This window comes from Thunnus thynnus, chromosome 8 (genome assembly GCF_963924715.1).
Source record: "Thunnus thynnus chromosome 8, fThuThy2.1, whole genome shotgun sequence".
In the NCBI taxonomy this organism is placed as follows: Eukaryota; Metazoa; Chordata; class Actinopteri; order Scombriformes; family Scombridae; genus Thunnus; species Thunnus thynnus.
Window position 1 is genome coordinate 495919 of NC_089524.1, and position 21561 is coordinate 517479.

The 21561-nt window shown below is 43.0% G+C and overlaps 1 protein-coding gene across 2 annotated transcripts; it reads right to left on the reverse strand.

Annotated features, from left to right (window-relative positions):
* Positions 1-600: 600 nt before the first annotated feature.
* Positions 601-18596, reverse strand: vcam1b (vascular cell adhesion molecule 1b). 2 transcript variants are annotated; one of them, XM_067595984.1, is made up of 10 exons: positions 18250-18596; positions 14747-15043; positions 14111-14413; positions 11966-12226; positions 11482-11751; positions 8807-9097; positions 6012-6317; positions 5657-5923; positions 3321-3581; positions 601-3180 (listed from the first exon to the last, which is right to left on the reverse strand). In XM_067595984.1, the coding sequence occupies exons 1-10, from the start codon at positions 18293-18295 to the stop codon at positions 3026-3028; spliced, it is 2457 nt and encodes an 818-aa protein (XP_067452085.1). In that variant the 5' UTR covers positions 18296-18596; the 3' UTR covers positions 601-3025. The 2 variants fall into 2 exon arrangements, with proteins under 2 accessions (XP_067452085.1, XP_067452083.1); XM_067595982.1 differs by having other exon boundaries at positions 601-3183; positions 18250-18593.
* Between the last annotated feature and the right edge of the window lie 2965 nt (positions 18597-21561).

A 21561-nucleotide genomic window follows, 5' to 3' on the forward strand; every position in this document is an offset into this window, starting at 1 on the left:
GTTTAAAGCTGCAGGTCTCCGAGTTGATTTTTCTTCTCAGACTGAATCATCTGAAAACCTTTCAGAGGTTGGAAGATTTAAAATTTTAAAACTATAAAATGATGATCCGTGATCTCCGTCCTGCTCCTCAGAGGACGAACCCTTTAGATTTAAGACTCTTCTCTCTAGCGCCACCCTCAGGTCAATCTTTACAGCTACAGTTTATCTCACATTCATTTTCTTTTTAAGGATTGTTTTACTGTCAGGAATCTTTACAGACTCGTCTCTCCTGCAGCTCAACACGTTTGATTTAATCAGCAGCAGGAAGATCTGCTGATGTGTGAAGCTTCTTCTTACAGCAGCCGTAATGAGTGCAGAGGATTTCTATCAGAGCCGCTAGAAACCCTGAAAAACAAACAGAGTCTGTTCTGGGTTAATGTGTTTTAGTGCGGGTGGTTTAAACAGTAGTCTGAGTGTCACCATGGTTACCAGCTGAGAAGTCCCAAAAGACTTCCAGTAAAAACAGGTTCTGACATGAAGTGAAAGGGAAAGCCAAGTCGTCTGAAACTCTGGAAATTCCCAGGAAACCAAATGATGATCCAATAAGCTCCGGGACAAGAGTGAAGAAATAAATATCTTTAATAAAAGCACACCGTGAGAAACTGTACATATCTACATCCAGCTCACAATCCAGCAGATCATTCAACACAAACAAACATCAACACAAAGGTTCTGTGTGCAGAACATTACAACTGAAGACGCAGCAGAACGACAGAGATCATATTAAATACTGGTTTACATAAAGTAAACACATTGCATGTTAGCAAGCTGAAGACAAAGCTGTGACTCTCTGACTGTTAAAGGGACAGTTCACTCACTGAAAATTCAGTGATTCAACAAGCAGATGAAAATTTCTGCAAAGATGCTAAAAGTTCATAACAGACTCTAGTAAAGGAGATGTTTACTGCAGTTCATGTCATGTTATTATACACTGTAACTGGAGCTGGAGCTCAAAGGAGCCAAATTTCACTGCCTTCAGTGTTTCCATCTGCTGTGTTGCTGCTCATGTGACATAAAACCTCTTGAATTTCTTTAATTATACAGAAATGTTCTGATGAGATGTGAAGAAACGATCAAGTACCATCAGGAACCATCAGGAACCATCAGGGACCATCAGGAACCATCAGGAACCATCAGGAACCATCAGGGACCATCAGGAACCATCAGGGACCATCAGGAACCACCAGGGACCATCAGGAACCATCAGGGACCACCAGGGACCATCAGGGACCATCAGGAACCATCAGGAACCATCAGAAATCATCAGGTACTATCAGGAACCATCAGACTGCTGCAGCCTCACAACAGGAAGCTGTAGCCACATGTAGGATGACGTTGATGATTGTAATGTTAGGGTATGGTAGTCACATGTTGGTGGGTGGTAGTCACTTGGGACTTGTTAGCCACATTTTGGGAGGTTGTTACACATGTTGGGATGTTGCAGCAACATTTGGGATACCGAAGCCACATGATGGAAGTTAGTAGCCACATGTTGGGAGATGGTTGCTTTAAAAGAAGAAGAAGAAGAGTTGTGACTGTTTTCTACTGATTTTAAATGAATATTCCAAAACTGAACGAAGTCCCAAAAGACTTCCAGTAAAAACAGGTTCTGACATGAAGTGAAAGGGAAAGCCGAGTCGTCTAAAACTCTGGAAATTCCCAGGAAACCAAATGATGATCCAATAAGCTCCGGGACAAGAGTGAAGAAATAAATATCTTTAATAAAAGCACACCGTGAGAAACTGTACATATCTACATCCAGCTCACAATCCAGCAGATCATTCAACACAAACAAATATCAACACAAAGGTTCTGTGTGCAGAACATTACGACTGAAGACGCAGCAGACCGACAGAGATCATATTAAATACTGGTTTACATAAAGTAAACACATTACATGTTAGCAAGCTGAAGCCAAAGCTGTGACTCTCTGACTGTTAAAGGGACAGTTCACTCACTGAAAATTCAGTGATTCAACAAGCAGATGAAAATTTCTGCAAAGATGCTAAAAGTTCATAACAGACTCTAATAAAGGAGATGTTTACTGCAGTTCATGTCATGTTATTATACACTGTAACTGGAGCTGGAGCTCAAAGGAGCCAAATTTCACTGCCTTCAGTGTTTCCATCTGCTGTGTTGCTGCTCATGTGACATAAAACCTCTTGAATTTCTTTAATTATACAGAAATGTTCTAATGAGATGTGAAGAAACGATCAGGTACCATCAGGAACCATCAGGAACCATCATGAACCATCAGGAACCATAAGCAACCATCAGAAACCATCAGGAACCATCAGGGACCACCAGGGACCATCAGGGACCATCAGGAACCATAAGCAACCATCACAAACCATCAGGGACCATCAGGGACCATCAGAAATCATCAGGTACTATCAGGAACCATCAGACTGCTGCAGCTTCACAACAGGAAGCTGTAGCCACATGTAGGATGACGTTGATGATTGTAATGTTAGGGTATGGTAGTCACATGTTGGTGGGTGGTAGTCACTTGGGACTTGTTAGCCACATTTTGGGAGGTTGTTACACATGTTGGGATGTTGCAGCAACATTTGGGATACCGAAGCCACATGATGGAAGTTAGTAGCCACATGTTGGGAGATGGTAGCCAAATTTTCAGTACATTGTAGCCACAAGTTGGGTTGTTGTAGCCACATTTTGGATTTTGGTAGCCACATGTTGGGAGATGGTAGCCAAATTTTCAGTACATTGTAGCCACAAGTGGGGTTGTTGTAGCCACATTTTGGATTTTGGTAGCCACATGTAGAGATATCAAGTTTGGGACAATCACATTTTGAAACTTGGTAGTAACATGTTGAGATGTTGAGATGTGGTTGTCACATTTTCAGGACACTGTAGCCAGATGTTGGAACTTTGTTGCCACATGTGAAGAAAGTCACATTTGGGAACTTGGTAACCAAATGTTGGAAGATGGTAGATGGTAGGAGGTGGTGGCCTGGCGTTTGTCTCAAGCTGAAGCAGGAGCAGACTGGGGCAGCTGGTAGAAGCCTTTCTTCCTGTATCTCCTCAGGTAGTCGAGGAACAGAGCAGCAGCTGCTAGCCCAGCGGCTACGCAGACAGCTGGGACCACGATGACGCCAAGACGGGGAGGAAGGCTTCTCTCTGCTTTAAAAGAAGAAGAAGAAGAAGAGTTGTGACTGTTTTCTACTGATTTTAAATGAGTATTCCAAAACCGAACGTAGACGTTTATATTTGACCACATTCCCTCTCAGACAGAAACAGGACGGTAAACTCTGACTGACCTCTGACGCTGATGCTGAACACTGTGATCTGGTAGCCGAGGTCGTTGGTCACGTTGACCTGGTAAAGCCCCGAGTCTCTGGCAGTGACGTTAACCAATAGGAAGGTGCCATTAGGGGAATATAGCTCTGTCCCATTGGCTAGTTTCTTCAGTACGACAGCTGACGGCGGGAAGCTGATGGCTCGGCAGCAGACGGTGACATTTTGTCCCTCGTGGACCACCGTAGACGGCAGGATGAGGACTGTGGTGTTCCTCGGAGGAGCTGAAGCAGAAGAAACCAGATCAGATTAGCATTAACTGCAGTGATTCTGATGTGAAGGATGGTTTTTGTAAAATAGCTAAATATTCTTTCTCGTCGTGTGTTAGGTGTGAAATAAATACTAAATAATGCTGAATTACCTAAAAAAAACTGAAAGAAGCTGAAACCAGAGAAACTGTGTAATTTTAGATTGAAAAATGATGATAGTTGTCGATTAATTTTCTGTTGATCGACTCAATTGTTTATTTATTTATTTCATTAATGTTTGGGAACATAATGTTTGGGACAACTATTTAGCGTTAATCACTGCCACACACCACAACATTTATAGCATAAGCTAATTTGCAAAGACCATCCTTAGTTGGGTCTTTAAAATACATCAAACTCAGCATTAAAACACAAACAATAATACATTAAAACTACCATTAAAAGCAACAACAAGCACCAGATCATTCATGATTGCAGCTCTACTTTAAAGGAGTGAAAAGCTGTTGACCCTCAGTGCAGGTCAGGTGTCTTTCTTTATTATTAGGGTCAGTATTTATCTTCACTGCTTCCCGGTTATCTGCTCCTGCTGAGAACAACAAGCGTTATCTTCTAGACTGTTGACAGCAGGACTCTGAAGGTCAATAAACATTTTCCACAGCAGAGATTTGACTCGTCACAACAGGAAAAAAGCACACGTTACTAATAACATTGACAAGTATCCCCATAAACCATGGCAGTAAAACTGTGAGCCAGCATGTGCTTTACCAGGATCCTGAACTGTAATTCAGCCTTCATTCATTTTATTATTGACACTGTTGCTGCTGTGACGTGTCAAAGTATTTTATGTGAAAAGGTTTATTTCAGTAACGTGAGCTGACTACACTCATTTGTATTTCATGTGTTTTTCAGTGGAGAATCATAAATGTTTGTATGTGACGTTTTGGTACCGACTCAGAATGTCGACCAGCAGGTTTGTTTCCTTCTTTTAATAAACTTTTGCAGCATTTCAGCTTCTTGTTTATTTTAAGGAACTTGTGTTTCCCATAAAAACCACATACTTATGTGAATATGAATATGAATTTTCCGATGAACTGACAGATTAAATGTACTTGATGGGCTGAAAAAATACTTTTTAGGCTAAAATACGGTGACAAGAACAAAACTGAAAACACAACATTTCACAAATGAATTTGTTTTGTTGTTGTGTTTTGCACCTCAGGACCACCGTACAAAATGTGTCAGATATCCACTTGATATGACTAACTCAGACTGCTGAAGCTGAATAGAAGCTTCACACAGACTTTAAAATGACTGTGTGGACACACTGTGGATTTTATCCTCCATCACTTCCATTGAAAGCACATTTGAAGGATCTTTTAATATCCAGTATGAACAGGAGGAATGATTACAGACACCTGACTGCTGGTTTAACACACTGGAAACACTGGGAACACTGGGAACCTGCTTTAAACAGGTCTGTTGGTTTTCCCTCCTTGGATTATTCTGCTGTTTGCTGAATGAACAGACTGAGAGCTTTAAGCGTCTGGCACCACGTTAGTCAGCAGTGCTGTCAGCGGTTATTTGTGTCCAGAGCTGCACTCAGCATCATATGAAGGATTGAGAGGTCGACCTCTGAGATAACAGCCGTCACAACAGAGAAAAAAGACCAACAATGAAAAACAGAAGAAGAAACTGAAGCCTGAAAGAGAACAACTGAAAAGATTTGGAAAGTACAACGGCCTCCCTGCATGTCTTTCATGCTTTTGTTAGAGACTCATTTCTTAGTTTAGATATCTAGAGAGGAAATCTGTCCTGCACACATTTACTTTCTGTTCATTCTTCAGTTTTCCTGTTATGTAGTATTTCAGGAGCTCCTGCAGTGGTCAGGGCGTTACAGGAAACTCTCAGCAGGAAGTCGTCTGAATTAATTCTCTGATTTAATCATCGGAAAGTAAAATTAACAAGAGAAAGGCCAATAAAAACACCTCAAACTGAAACTATGTAAAAACTAACAATGACTAAATAAAAGTAAACTATAAAACCTGAAAGCAAAAGTGTAAACACAGAAAGTCTCTGTGGGTCTAACTGACCTCTGACAGTGACGGGTCTGGTCACCAGTTGGGCTCCGTACTGGTTGGAGGCTTCACACCGGTAGTTGGCGGAGTCTTCCAGCTGGGCGGAGGAGAGTCTGAAGGAGAGTGAGGAGGAGGAGTCGGTCCTCTGAAGCTCCGCCCCCTCTCTCTTCAGCACCAGCGTGGTGGGTGGAGCTCCGTCTGAGCGGCAGGTAATCGTCACCTGCTGACCCTCCACCACCTCCTCACCTGGACTCACTGACATGAAGGTTTTCCTCGGAGCGTCTACAACACAAACAAAAACCTGGATCTGAGTTTTGAGGAAGCCTTTATTTTGAAGGTTTTTCCTTCCACAGAGAGGAAGTGGACTCACAGTGGACCTGCAGAGAGACACTGGTCCTCCTGGACCTCCACACGTCTCCGTCCTCCAACAGTAGCTCGGCCCTGCAGGTCAGGACCTGGTCCTGTTCCTGCTCCACCCGGTGACGCAGAACAGACGAGACGTTCTGTAAGGAACTGGAGAACTGGAACGACTGTGATGTCAGCGTCGTGTTGCCGGACAGCCACCAGACCCTCAGCTGATTGGCTGGAAAGACATTAGTGATGTCACAGCGGAGGACCGCCTCCTGACCCAGCAGGACGGGTTCAGGATTCAGCAGAACCGGATCGGATGGCAGAGCTGCAGAGAATAAAACAGCAGACATGAAAACTGAGAAGAAACATCAGGAGAAGTTAAAGGATCCATTTGTTATGAAGAGAGACTTGAAACTTGGTGGTGCGTTCAAGAACACTCAAATATCTGAAACTCAAATCTGCAGTAAACCTCATGTGGAACAACAAGCAAAGAATCTGAAGATAGAAATGTTGTTTTATAACAGAATAATATAATGTGTATATAGTCACAGTACTGGATAAACTGGACAGACTGAGACCTGCTCAGACTTCTCTCCTCCTCCCACAGACTGACTCAGACTTCAGATTAATTCAAAAGCAGCAAATCTCATTTATGAGCAGAAGTTTTTTCTTTCATATTAAATTTTTTGGGATCAGAGTCATCAGACAGGAGGAAGCAGAGTCCAGCTCCTTCATCTTTCTGTAAATCACCTGATGATTAAACCAGTAATGTAGGAGAGAAGATCGAAAATGTTTTATGTGTTGTAAATGAAGTATTTATGTGTATGTCTGTGTGCAAACTGTAGATACTTCAGATAATAAAGTATTTTCTATAAGAACTGGCAGCTCTCAGCTCTCCATGACTCTATGTTATATGATTAAAAAGGCTCTTGAAGAGAATCGTTGTGGATATGAAAGTCTGAATGTGGAACTCGACTTCTCTCCTGTTGTGTAATTGTCTGTGATTTAAGCGTCCGGGTTCTTTGAACAGCATCGTGCTCGTGTTTACTGAAACATTCGGGTAAAGTGTTTCTTATCTGAGAGGCTTTTTCCTGCTCAGAGTGAGTGAGAGCTGAGTCAGAGTGGAGCTGGGGGAGGATTCGCTCTCTCTCAGCGGGGGGGTGTTCGAGGGGGGGGAACGGTATGTTCGGAAGGATTTTTGGCGTCTTTCTCCTGTCGTATCACTTCCTGTCTGTCCTCCTCAGCTCGGATTAAAGACAGATCTCTGTGAGGAAACTGGAGAACACCGAAATAACAGGGTGACCTTTGACCTCTCCACTTTCACTAACAAGACAGAATCTGTCCAAACAAGCAGCAGCTCTGGCTGAAGTCCAGGACCAGGACAGACTGAGAGCTGCTCAGACTTATCTCCTCCTCCCACAGATTGACACAGACTTCAGATTGATTCAAAAGCAGCAAATCTCATTTATGAGCAGAAGTTTTTTCTTTCATATTAATTTCTTTGGGATCAGAGTCATCAGAGAGGAGGAAGCAGAGTCCAACTCCTTCAGATTTATCGCACATCTTTCTGTGAATCACCTGATTAAACCAAGTCCAGTAGTGTAGGAGAAAAGATAGAAAATTAAAAAGAAAGAAAATACAAAGTAAGATCAGAGAAAACGCTCTGAGAGTTTAAGGAGAGATTTCAAAAGATGCCTCTGACTCAGTAAATGAAGGCTGTATTAAAAATATTTGACTGGATTCTTGTTTCATAATGAAAACGAGGTTGCGGAGCAGTAAAAGCATCTGACTACAAACCATCATTTCAAGAAAATACTGAGACTGTTATAAAGACAAAACTTCCTCTGTGAACAGGATCAAACTCATCTCTTCCTACAACTCATTCACCTGCTGCTGTCAGTCCTGAAATAAAGCAAGAAGCTCCTTGATACTGTAGTTCACACTAACTGATAAAAAGCCGTCACTCGTTCTGTGATTGGTTCCCTCTGAAGACGCCTTCAGAGTGTCTGAAAGAGAAACACTTGACTTGTACGAACAGATTCCTTCTTAAATGCACGTACAAGTGGTTTAAGAACATTTGTGGCGTTCATCAGTGTTCTCGTACTTAGAATTTTTCTCTGACATATGAACAAACTTTGAGTTGAGAGCGGTCGTCCGAGTCCTGAAAAGATCGTCTCTGCCTTTATTCACAGAGCAAAAACAGTTGTTTAAATGACAACAGCTGCAGTAAACAGCTGCAGATGTTTGTGTCAGCAGTAAACAACAGCCTCAGTGTTTCTGTGCAGCATATGTGCTCTCATATGCTTTAGAAAGATGCTTTTTAGCCTCTAACTTCATGTCAAAGCGTTTCCTCTTTATTTCTGTCACAGTGCAGCTGCTCTGATGACATGTTGTTGTGTTTCTGAAAGCAGTACGTGAAGCTCTACTGAGTTTTCAGACTTTGGGAACATTTCTGTGAATGAAACTCGTCCACAAACGGAGCCGAACAGGAGCCTTAAATGGACGTTTTAGGGGCGTCAATGATACTGATGATGAAACATCATAAATAGGTGACCTTCATCAGGCTGAAACCAGAGATTTACACACAGTTTGTGATGTTTCTATATACCTGCTGTTCTACTGGGACAAATAAAGTTTTAGAATTAAACTGAAGACAGAAACAACAGCAGAAGTTTTTGGGGAGCTCAGCGTTTATCGAGTGTTTCTCTGAATGAGACTCGTGTTGGCAGAGTGATGAAGATGTTTGTGTGTTTGTTTGGTCTCTGAGGACATTATCAATGATGTCATGAAGAGCTGGTCTCAGGTGTGACTCACAGTAGACGTGGACCTCGGTGGTTCCGGTCCTGAGGACGGAGTCACACTCAGCCTTACAGCTGTATCCTCCGCCGTCCTGCAGGTCCAGGTTCTGCAGCACGAGCCGGGACACTCCGTCCTGCTGCTGTGTCCTCTGGAGGACCGTCTGGTCCCGGTCCTGGTCCTGGTCCGTCCTCCTCCAGGTGATGGTGGGGGGGCGGAGACATCCGGAGGCTCGGCAGGTCAGAACCAGATCTGAACCCCGCTCTGCTGCTGAGACCGGAGGACTCAGCTGCACCTGCAGAGGATGAGCTGAAGAGCAACAGCAGCAGTCATCAATACTGAGATATAAGAGTTGGAATTATTCTTATTTATTGATTGATTAGGACAGTTTGAAACATTAAAGATGCACCAGAATTAGCTTGAAGCTAATTCGCATCTGTAGTCCCCAACAAAAAACATACAACAGAACAACAACAAACAAAATACAGGTAGGTAAAGCTGACTGTCTAAATCCAGTGTGATGATCGTATCCAATCACTTATTGATCAGGTTCTTTGATCCTTCTTTAGGAACAAAACAGTCTGAAACACACGAGGAGAAGTTGGTGGATTCATCTCCATCTGCTAACATGTATATATAATATATAATATATAATATATAATATATAATATAACAGACTGCAGATTCATACCAGCTTGTTCTGTTTTTACAACCATCACACATTGATCACTCAGATCTCCCTGATATAAGACATCAGTTTCACTGATACCAATTTATTTTTAAATGCATTGACTTTAACGATCCTTATTGTTTAAAACAAATTTTTGTTAATTACACGTCAAATGATTCACTAGACGCTCTGATCAGATCCTCTTATTAGAATAAATTGTAAATATCAAAGTGTTTCGTTCTCGTATCTTAAAACAAACGACGTGTTTTCAGTGATTCTCTTTCTGCTTCTGACGTTAGAGACTCAGTTTAGATATCTGGAGGAGAAATCTGTCCTGCACACATTCACTTTCTGTTCATTCTTCAGTTTTCCTGGCGTGTAATATTTCAGGAGCTCCTGCAGTGATCAGAGAGTTGAAGGAAACTCTCAGCAGGATGTCCTCTGAGTAACGTCTCTGATTTAATCAAAACATCGGAAACACAACAGACAACAAAAGGCCAATGAAAACACCTCAAAGTGAAACAAAATAAGAACTGAAAAGTGGAAACAAGTGAAAGTGAAAAACAATCAAACTTTATACTAAATAAAAACTAGAAAATGCAATTTCTGTAGAAATTGCGTGTGACTGCTGGAAGCAAATTTAGATTGCATAACTGGTAGCTGAACACTATTGAAAAATCTAGCAAGATTAAACTCTGCAATGGGTGGAATTGAACCTGCATTCTCATGTTTGTAAAACAGACATGCTATGCACTGAGCTAACATGTCACACAGAAATAGCAGGCCAGATTCTGCTATTTAGTCTGTCAATTGCATGAAATTGACAAAAAAGAAGTTCAGCTAAGTTCATTAAGCAGATTGACATCACCTAGACTCCTTCATCCTTCAACTCTACTGAATTCTGCCCTAAGCGGGGCTCGAACTCACAACCTTTGGATCTTAAAGGAGTTGAAAAGTGACATGAGCTTAAACCACTGGACTACTACTTTGTAAAATTGGAAATGATGTATTTAACAAGAATAGCAATCCACATTTTAGGTAATAATGTTGATGTAAACTAAAGGGGAATTGACTTACGGTACATGATAGAGATAGAAAGCAACTTTGTACATGACAGCAATATTATGAGGAGCACTGCAGTGAGCAGGTATTGAACACACAACCTTGTCATCTAAGGGGTAGCTGATCATGAGAACAGTGTTCTAAACCACTGAGCCAAAAGACATTCCCAGTAATGAGAGGAAAAAATCTCCATTTTGATGATGAAAATGTATTTGTCTCAAACTAGAGCTAGTTTAACATGAGAATGAATGATATGTGTAAAAAGTGTTTGAAGGAAGAGAGAATCTATGTGAAGTCCTATGTGAAATGTATTTACATTGTGAGAGAGAGGAGGCTTGTGGCAACATACTGAGGCAAGATATGTGCTTGAGGAGTTAAAATTGTGGAAGTGATAGCTGTTCAGAAAAACATTTCTGGTCTAAAATTATCCGTGCTCTCCACTGTGCCTGATCACATGACACACTGCTGAGTCTGCAAAACCCCTGACTTTGGGCTTAAATTGCTGAAAAACTACAAAAGATATCACTATACAATCTGATAACTTTGAAAGTTCAAAGTTTTGTGAACATTTTACAGTTTGAATGGCGTCTGTACGATAAGGGACTTCCGAGCATTTGAGTGTCAAAGTGACCAAGGTTCCAACTCAGTTGGACGGTTCGTCTCATAGACTGCCATTATAAATTTTAATGTTTTAAAAAATTATATAAAATCGCTGAAACATGTTACATTTCGGAAAAATACAAGCACACATCTGCTGAATGAGTTGCACAGATTGACAGTTGAATGGTTTTTATAGCACAAAGTATGCAGCAGTTGAAACGCGGCAAAAAACGTACGGAAGACGGAATAAGAATAAAGACTGAGAAGAACAATGTGTGATTACTTCCAGCAATCACACAATAAACTATAAAACCTGAAAGCAAAAGTGTAAACATAGAAAATCCTTGTGGGCCTAACTGACCTCTGACAGTGATGGGTCTGGTTATCAGTTGGACTCCGTACTGGTTGGAGGCTTCACACTGGTAGTGGGCGGAGTCTTCCAGCTGGGCGGAGGAGAGGCTGAAGGAGAGCGAGGAGGAGGAGGGGTCGGTCCTCTGAAGCTCCACCCCCTCTCTCCTCAGCACCAGCGTGGTGGGTGGAGCTCCGTCTGAGCGGCAGGTAATCGTCACCTGCTGACCCTCCACCACCTCCTCACCTGGACTCACTGACATGGAGGTGTTGGTGGGCGGAGCTGTGGGAGCGACGGACAAACACAACAAAACGTTTAACTGTTGTTTATTTCTGCTGTTATATTTATATGTATATTTACTTCATAAAATGTACAAAACACCAGAGAGACAATAAGGACAATAAGACACCGTCAGGACTGTGGTTTGGTGCCTTGCTCAGCGGTCCTGTGGCAGCGACTGCAGAGATTGTAAATGAAACAGGAGCTTCACTCTCACCATGAACGGTGACCTCCAGCGCGGCGGTCTGGTTTCCCTCTGTGTTTGCTGCCTCGCAGTCGTACCAGCCGGCCTGCGACGGACTCACCGCCGTCAGGACGAGTTCTGGGCCTTGACCCCGCGTCAGAGACCCTCCGTCTGCCGTCCTGAAGCTCCAGGTGACGAGCGGCTCCGGGTTTCCCTCCGCTGAACAGTTGAGAGTGAGCGTCGAGCCGGCCATCACCGTCACAGAGTCTGATATCGCCGTGACAACAGGAGCATCTGCAGAGGATGATGATGATGATGATGATACAGTTCATTATATACAGACACCAACTCATCAAGAACATTTTCAGATTTTTTGCCAAAATTTCTGACTTTTTTCTGTGACGTTTGTTCGAGAGCGAAATGCCAAACAAAAATGAGCAAAAATGCAGAAATTTTAATGATTCCATGTTAACAACCATCTTGACCTCACATGATATAATTGATGATATTTTTGGGTGTTTTACTTTTTTGCTGTTTGGATAAAATATTTGAGGATGTCACCTTATAATCTGGGAAACTGTCCCTGTTTCCTGATGTTTTAACGATTAATTGATTAATCCAGAAAATGTTCCAGTCGGGTTCAACAAACTCTCTGATCAAACAAACTAAATCTCTGGTTTCAGTCTGATTATGTGTCGACTTTACTTCAGACCTGCAGACTGAGACTCGCTGATCTATCTAAAATGGGATCAGATTATATGGACTCATCAGCTGGTTTTGTGTTAATGTTTTTATGTTGTTGAGTCTGGTTGTTCCAGATGTGCACATATAAACACTTTATATGGACTGTAGGAACTGATGCTACTGCACTACATCTCAGAGGGAAATACTGTACTTTCTACTCCACTCTTCATAAAGATCTTCTTCATGTGGTGTTGTGATGATGATGATGATGATGATGGAGAGCGCTGTCTAACATGTCAGCTGGGTTGAGATCTGGTGACTGTGAAGGTCATAACATGTGATTCACATCATTTAATCCTCATCAAACCATCCTGGAAGAGACCACTCCCATCAGGATAGACATGTTTCAATATAGGATAAAGCTGATCACTCACAACTACTTTGTATTGATTAGCAGTGACCCTTCCCTCTAAGGGCACAAGTGGACCCAAACCATGCCAGCATAACAGAGCCCCCAGACCCCCTCACTGTAGGGGTCCAGCATTCAGACCTGGACCAGACCCCCTCACTGTAGGGGTCCAGCATTCAGACCTGGACCAGTTCTCTTGGTGGCGAATCAGGTGAAGGACTCATCTGATCATATCAGTGTGTTCCACGTCTCTGTAGACCAGAACCTGGACGGATTTTGTATATTCATCTTTGTAATGATACTATAATATCTCTCTATGTAAATATATTCTAGCTGACAGTCTGATCACGTCCTGCATCGACGCTCTCAGTCACATATCACACGTCATCACATGACCCTGTTTACTGACGTCTTTCCCGCAGATCTAAACGCAGACGTCACTTCAGTCACTGTTCTTATCGACAGACGAGCCAGCCGAGCGTCTTTGTGACTGAAGCTGCTGCCGTCCGCCCCAACAATCAACCCTCGTTCAGCCGCTCACATCTTTTCCTCTCGTCACCTCGATACCAGATCAGAATCAGCTGGATGTTTATACAAGTCACAGAGCATCACTGGATGTTCATAACTTCATTACTGGAGCAGCGCAGCTGTGTGGAAACATCTTCTACTCTCATTTATTCAGGTTTTTCTTTTAATTTGTCACCGTCTGCATATTAAGCTTATAAATAGAAGAAAGAGTTATAGATTAAACCAGCAGTTCCCAAACTGTTTGTCTTGTATCTCCTGTGTGTAGCTGAGGCTCTTTGTCACGTTATAGATGTTTGAGATGTTGAGCAGTTCCACCAAATAAATAACCGTCTGATGCCCAAAGAGGTCAAACTTCCCAATATTTCACAAAAAAACAAATTTACAGAAAACTCAATTAATCAGACTTTGTTTTTTCTTCTTTCCTCTCAGCTGGTTTCATGAATCCGTCACAGCGACGCCTTTCTGCAAAACCAGTAACTTTTACTGCTTTTAGTAAATTTAGCTGCTAAAACAAACTGTTTGTACTTTTACTTGTAATGGATTATTTCCAGACTCACAGAGCAGGTTCAGGGGGACGCTGGTCTCTCTGGTCTGGTCCTCAGGAGGTAGGTCCAGGCCCAGCGAGGCCCTGCAGGTGATGTTGGCTCCTGAGTCGGCTTTCAGAGGCCTGAATGTGTACATAGACCGGAACGAGCTGGAGCCAGACTCGTTCGTGTCGTCTTGCAGGACGGCGTCTCCTCGCAGCCAGCGGAGGGTCAGCAGGTCGGGGGGGTGAATATCAGGCACCTGGCAGCTCAGGGTCGACTCCGTCCCCAGCCTCAGGCGGTCCTGACCTGTGATCACCGGGGCTGATGGGAAAGCTGGACGCCACAGAGACACAGAGACATGCAGTGATTGGTCCAAAGGTCTTTCAGGTGTTTCAGGTGTGTTTCAGGTCTTTCAGGTGTTTCAGGTGTGTTTCAGGTCTTTCAGGTCTTTTCAGGTGTGTTTCAGGTGTGTTTTAGGTGTGTTTTAGGTGTGTCTCAGATGTTTTATGTGTTTCAGGTGTGTTTCAGGTGTTTTAGGTGTTTTTTAGGTGTGTTTCGGGTATTTCAGGTGTTTCAGGTGTGTTTCAGGTGTTTTTTAGGTGTGTTTTAGATGTTTCAGGTGTGTTTCAGGTGTTTTAGGTGTTTTAGGTGTGCGTATGAACTTACAGTAAACCTGTATGAACCTTCTGCTCTCTTTGTATTCTCCACAGTAGACTTTACACAGCAGATTTCCGCCATTTTCTATCATCACAGGGTCAAAGGTCACCACAGAGTGCGAACTGTTGGTGTTGATGGTGGCGGTGAGCGGTCGGTCCTCAAGCAGAGTCCAGGTGATGTGTGGTATCGTGGAACAGTCGTGAACCGCACAGACCAGCTGCTCACGCTCACCCAGCCTGAACAGAGGCCTTTTGGGAAAAATCTCAACACGTAGAGCCTGAACGCAACACGATGACATCAGCAGAGCTGTGGAGATAAACAACAACAACAAGACTGAGACTGCAGTAAACAACAACAACAACAGACGGAGGAGGGAAGTATTGACGACACGCTGCAGATAAATCTAGAATATTACAGAAAACTCAGATCTGTTTTGATCTGATTATTTTATTTAGCAAGAATCAATCAGACTGATCAGATTAATGATCAATGATACTCAAACCAGCAGCTGCTGATTCTGACAGTTCTGTTGTTTATTAATAATCATCATCATCATAACAACAACAACAAAAATCATAATAATGACAGAAAACACTTAACAGTGTTTCCCCTATAATAGTACAGGCCTGGCGGGCCACTGGCCAATGAGAACCCCCGCCAGGACAACAAGAACCCCCGCCAGGACAGCGAGAACCCCTGCCAGGACAGCAAGAACCCCAACCAGGACAGTGAGAACCCCAACCAGGACAACAAGAACCCCCGCCAGGACAACGAGAACCCCAACCAGGACAACGAGAACCCCCGCCAGGACAACGAGAACCCCAACCAGGACAACAAGAACCCCCGCCAGGACAACGAGAACCCCAACCAGGACAACGAGAACCCCCGCCAGGACAACGAGAACCCCAACCAGGACAACAAGAACCCCCGCCAGGACAACGAGAACCCCAACCAGGACAACGAGAACCCCCGCCAGGACAACGAGAACCCCAACCAGGACAACGAGAACCCCAACCAGGACAACGAGAACCCCCGCCAGGACAACGAGAACCCCCGCCAGGACAACAAGAACCCCCGCCAGGACAACGAGAACCCCAACCAGGACAACAAGAACCCCCGCCAGGACAACGAGAACCCCCGTCAGGACAACAAGAACCCCCGTCAGGACAGCGAGAACCCCCGCCAGGACAACAAGAACCCCAACCAGGACAATGAGAACCCCCGCCAGGACAATGAGAACCCCAACCAGGACAACAAGAACCCCTGCCAGGACAGCGAGAACCCCCGCCAGGACAACGAGAACCCCCGCCAGGACAGCGAGAACCCCAACCAGGACAACGAGAACCCCAACCAGGACAACGAGAACCCCCGTCAGGACAACAAGAACCCCCGTCAGGACAGCAAGAACCCCAACCAGGACAATGAGAACCTCCGTCAGGACAGCGAGAACCCCCGCCAGGACAGTGAGAACCCCCGCCAAGACAACGAGAACCTCCGCCAGGACAGCGAGAACCCCCGTCAGGACGGCGAGAACCCCCGCCAGGACAACGAGAACCCCCGCCAGGACAACGAGAACCTCTGCCAGGACAACGAGAACCCCCGCCAGGACAACGAGAACCCCAACCAGGACAACGAGAACCTCCGTCAGGACAGCGAGAACCCCCGCCAGGACAGTGAGAACCCCCGCCAAGACAACGAGAACCTCTGCCAGGACAGCGAGAACCCCCGTCAGGCCAACAAGAACCCCCGCCAGGACAACGAGAACCCCCGTCACGACAACAAGAACCCCCGTCAGGACAGAAAACACTTAACAGTGTTTCCCCTATAATAGTACAGGCCTGGCGGGCCGCTGGCCAATGAGAACCCCCGCCAGGACAACGAGAACCCCTGCCAGGCCGACGAGAACCTGCGCCAGGACGACGAGAACCTCCGTCAGGCCAACCAGAACCCCCATCAGGACGACGAGAACCCCCGCCAGGACGATGAGAACCCCTGCCAGGCCGACGAGAACCCCCATCAGGCCAGAAAATATTTTTTTAAATGCCAAAAATAACCTAAATAATCAAATATCCATTCATTCAGAAATAAATGGCGTTTGAAAACGCACTAAACCTCGGGGAAACACTGCTTAAAAACACAATAAAAATCAACAACAAATCAAATGTTCTTAAACAATAACAAACACTTCGAGGAGGATGAGTAGGAGGAGGAGGAGGAATAGGAGGAGGAGGAGGAGGAGGAGGAGGAGGAATAGGAGGAGGAGGAGGAGGAGGAGGAGGAGGAGGAATAGGAGGAAGAGGAGGAAGAGGAGGAAGAGGAGGAAGAGGAGGAGGAGGAGCATCTTGCTGAATCAAAGCCCGGTATTTCATAGGGGCCAAACTTTTTATACATTTTCAAACACCCTATTGGATAATTACATCATCTGTCACATGTATTGTTACCTGTTTGCGGCGCCATCTTGTGGTTAAATCAAAACAAATGAATCCAGCCAAGAGAACAAACAACAAATCAAATTCCAGTTTCATTTCCAACCAATTGTATCAAAGTTAAATAATAACAGTTAAACAGGTTCTTCAAACATGGTTTAACTAATCCAGGCTAACATGCTAACATGCTAACGTGCTGCTATCAGGCTAAAATAATCCTGTTAACTCTCCTGCAGCTAATTTGGTTCTTTGAAGGCAGTTTGAGGATTGATTATTGATCCTGGATGAAGTTATTTTGTATAAACCATGATCAGCATTCATATGATTGGCTGAATGCTGATCATGTGACTGCCATTAAACGAGGTTAGTGTGTTGGGAATCCTCCCAGCATGCACTGGGGCAACAGATTCATGGACAGAAGTCTGATTTTCTGTGTTCCTGCTTTTATTTTGTTCTACATTCAGCTCCACAATGTTTCCTCACTTTCATCACACACAATGAAACCTTTTAAACACTTAAAGTACGTTTAACTGTTTAAACGACCTTCAGCAAAGTGAGTTCTGCAGTTCATTATTAATAAGTTTTAAATTAAACGTCTGTAGGTCCTTTAACAGTCAGAATCTTTTTTTCAGGTTGCATTACTGCTGAACTCTTTACTGCAGGTTGTGTTACTGCATGAACAGCGAGCAGGTTTGAGGTTAACTGGGACTTCAGGGCGAATTCTCTCTAAAGAATCTAACAGATCTGCAGCTCTTTCAATCTGACAAAAGGTGAAAAACAAACAGTAAGAAATAAAATCCAGAGTTTCTCAGCCTGACATATTTATAATCAATACAAACTAAATGAGAAGGTTGTGAAATACAGACTCTGTCCTGTGCTGAAAGAATGTAAAAACACCTTTTTTTGTACATAAACAGTCTTTTTGTTTTGTTTTAATAAAGATCAGGTTTGTCTGATTATTATTATATAATGAGTCCAGCATGCAGCACATGTTCACGATGACAACATGACAGCAGAACATGTGAAGATCAATAACAGTAATAATAATAATAATAATAATAATAATAATAATAATAATAATCTTACCTGCGAGCAGCTGAATAAACGTCCTGCAGACAGACGGTAGAGACATTTTCAGCCCTCAGAGGATTAAAGGAATGAAAGATGAATAAATGAAAGATGAATAAATGAAGGATGAATAAATGAAGGATGAATAAAGGTCACAGCAGCGTTTTCTTTGTTTCTTTGCGTTTCAGTCTTTCAAGCAGAAAATCAGCTCGACACCAAAAACTGAGTCTGTGAATCCTCTGAAAGCAAAACGCCTCCTGATCTGTAACTGCTGGTCTGTCTCTCTTTATGTCTCTCTCTCTCTCTCTGTCTCTCTTTATGTCTCTCTCTCTCTCTCTGTTTCTCTTTATGTGTCTCTCTCTCTCTCTGTTTCTCTTTATGTCTCTCTCTCTGTGTGTCAGTCTGCAGACCACAGCGCCCTCTGCAGGACAGACACAACACCTCAGCAGGGGTTTGAGACTGCACTGTAAAACTCTTTCTTACTTTCTCTTTCATTCTTTATCATTTTCCATCTTCCTCTTTCATCATCTTTCTCTTTAGTTTCAGCTCCACACTGAAGGATCCTTTAAATCACATTAAACAACATTTAATGGAGCAGAAACATTTTTACATTTGGTCATTGGAGACTCAAAGAGCCGCAGTGCAAAGAAAAAGATTGTTAGACATCATGTTCTGTTGTTTGTTTTATATATATAATTATTAAAGAAAGAAACACTGAAAGTAGACAAGTGCAGAAGAAATATCATAAAAACAGAAACTAAAGATGAAAAGTTATAAGAATTAAAAGCAGAAAGACATCTGGAAACCACTGGTTTCATCTTTAACAATGTGTTGTATTTTAAAAGCTTGTTATATTATCCATTGTGTCAAATCTTCATCTGAAAAGTAACTAAAGCTGTCAAATAAATGTAGTGGAGTAGAAAGTACAATATTTCCCTCTGAAATGTAGAAAGTAGCATCACATGGAAATACTCAAGTAAAATACAAGTACCTCAAACTGTACCTGAGTGCAGTACTTAATTACTTTCCACCACTGATGATGAGTGAACGTGAGTTGTGGGTAAAAAACATTTGAACAGACCAGAAGACCTGAAAACAGCCTGACAGTCTACAGCTAACATGCTAACAGTTAGCTGTTAGCATGTTCTTCAGGTTTCTGAATCTTTGACCTCTGATTGGTTGTTTGTTTGATGGATTGATTGATTGATTAGTCTACAGAGTGTGTGATAACAGACTGAGTGACTCACAGTCTCTGTAAACTGTTATTGATCCTGATCTTATTGATCAGCTTGATGATGACATGATGACTCAGTGTCGGGTCACTGTGAGGTCAGACGCTGCCGATGGCATGGAGTCACGCGACCACCTTCACTGACAGATACAAACCGACTCCGACATCTCAGCCTGTGTGTGTTTTACCTGACGTTTCTCCTGACGACCTCAGATCTGCTGAATTTAAATACGTCTGTTCTTGAACCTGTTTAAAGGACGACTTCCCAGTGTTCCCAGTGTTCCCAGTGTGTTAAACCAGCAGTCAGGTGGCTGTAATCATTCCTCCTGTTCATACTGGATATTAAAAGATCCTTCAAATGTGCTTTCAATGGAAGTGATGGAGGATAAAATCCACAGTGTGTCCACACAGTCATTTAAAAGTCTGTGTGAAGCTTCTATTCAGCTTCAGCAGTCTGAGTTAGTCATATCAAGTGGATATCTGACACATTTACAGTCTTTTTAGCATCAAATTCCCTCTTTGTGTTTCCTCGGACAGTGTTTCCCTGTTGAGCTGCAGGTGGAAGTATAGTAACAAAAAGAGGAACTTTGGCACTAAAAAGACTGTAACGTTGAAAGATATCTACTTGATTTGACTCATTTGGACGCTGAAGCTTCATATTAGCTTCAGACTGTGGATTTTGTCCTCCATCACTTCCATTGTAAGGTCATTATGAAGGGATCTTCTAATGGTCAGTATGAACAGGAGGAATGATTACAGCAAGAAACACAGCTTTAATGTTCATTTGATGACTGACTGTTGGTTTAATGACACGCTTGATAAACTGTGAACTTGTACTTTAATCGTCCACATGCTCGTTCTGTTTTTATGATTTTATCCAAATGTTATTTATTTTATTCCAACATCTAGTATTTAGTATACTTAAGAATAAAACCCCTTCTAGAGAGTTACAGAAATAAAAGTATAGATGCAAACATCCATGAAGTCAGACAAACATTGATGCCATTGATGTCCGGGGTGCAGACACCCTCTCTATGTTTAAGAGTAGGCTGAAAACTTTCCTTTTTGATAAAGCTTATAGTTAGGGCCGACCAGGCTCGCCTTGGATCAGCCCTTAGTTATGCTGCTATAGGCCTAGACTGCTGGGGGACTTCCCATGATGCACTGAGGTCCTCTCTCCTCCTCCTCCTCTCCATCTGTATGCATTCATGTAACATCAATGCATGTCACTAACTTTGCTTCTTCCCCAGAGTTTTTTTGTGCTTTCTCATCTCACAGGAAACCCTGGGTTCTGGGCCGAGCCTTCGCGGTCCTGTTGGCGTCCTTCCCTGACTTCTGCTGTGTCATTGTTGTTATGATTGTTGTTATGATTGTTGTTATGATTGTTGCTATCCTGTCCCCCCCCCCTCTTTCTTTCTCTTTCTCAACCCAACCAGTCAAAGCAGATGGCCGCCCACGGTTCTCAGCCTTTAAGTGTTTCTGCTGACTGGTTTACGGTAGATTGTAGACTCAATAATACTGTTGTTTCCCTTGTAAAGTGTCAGATCTCAGAAATGAACAAAGGTTTCATGCTGTTCCATAGTGAAAGAAAGATAGTTAGTAGTAGAATTTATATATTTCAGAAAGTCAAACAGCTCCTCCGTCTCCTCCACAGACATCGTTAATACTCTGTATAACTGATTTATTCTTATAATGTTTAAAGTTTTGTGACTTTATAGATCAGATTCCTGTTTTTCATAGTTTCTTTATTGTCGTTGGATTATATTTCAGCTCTGATGTTGACAAAGATAACTTTCTGTTATATTACAGTTCAAACAACGTTAACCTCTGGTTTCATCACCTTCATCAGAAACAACCACAGACGATATGAAGAAACTTTCAGCCAAACTTCTTGATATGAAGTCATGATGTTCTTGTTCTTTATGTTGCTGTTAGTGCAGCAAACATCAGTCTGTATATAAACACTGTTACGCCCTCTCTGCCCAGTCTGCCCAGTCTGCCCAGTCTGCTGTCTGTTGTTCCTGCAGGTACTGGAGGTGAGTGAGGCAGCATCAGGAACACCTGGAGCTCTGGGTGCCTCTTCAAAAACCCTTTGTAGT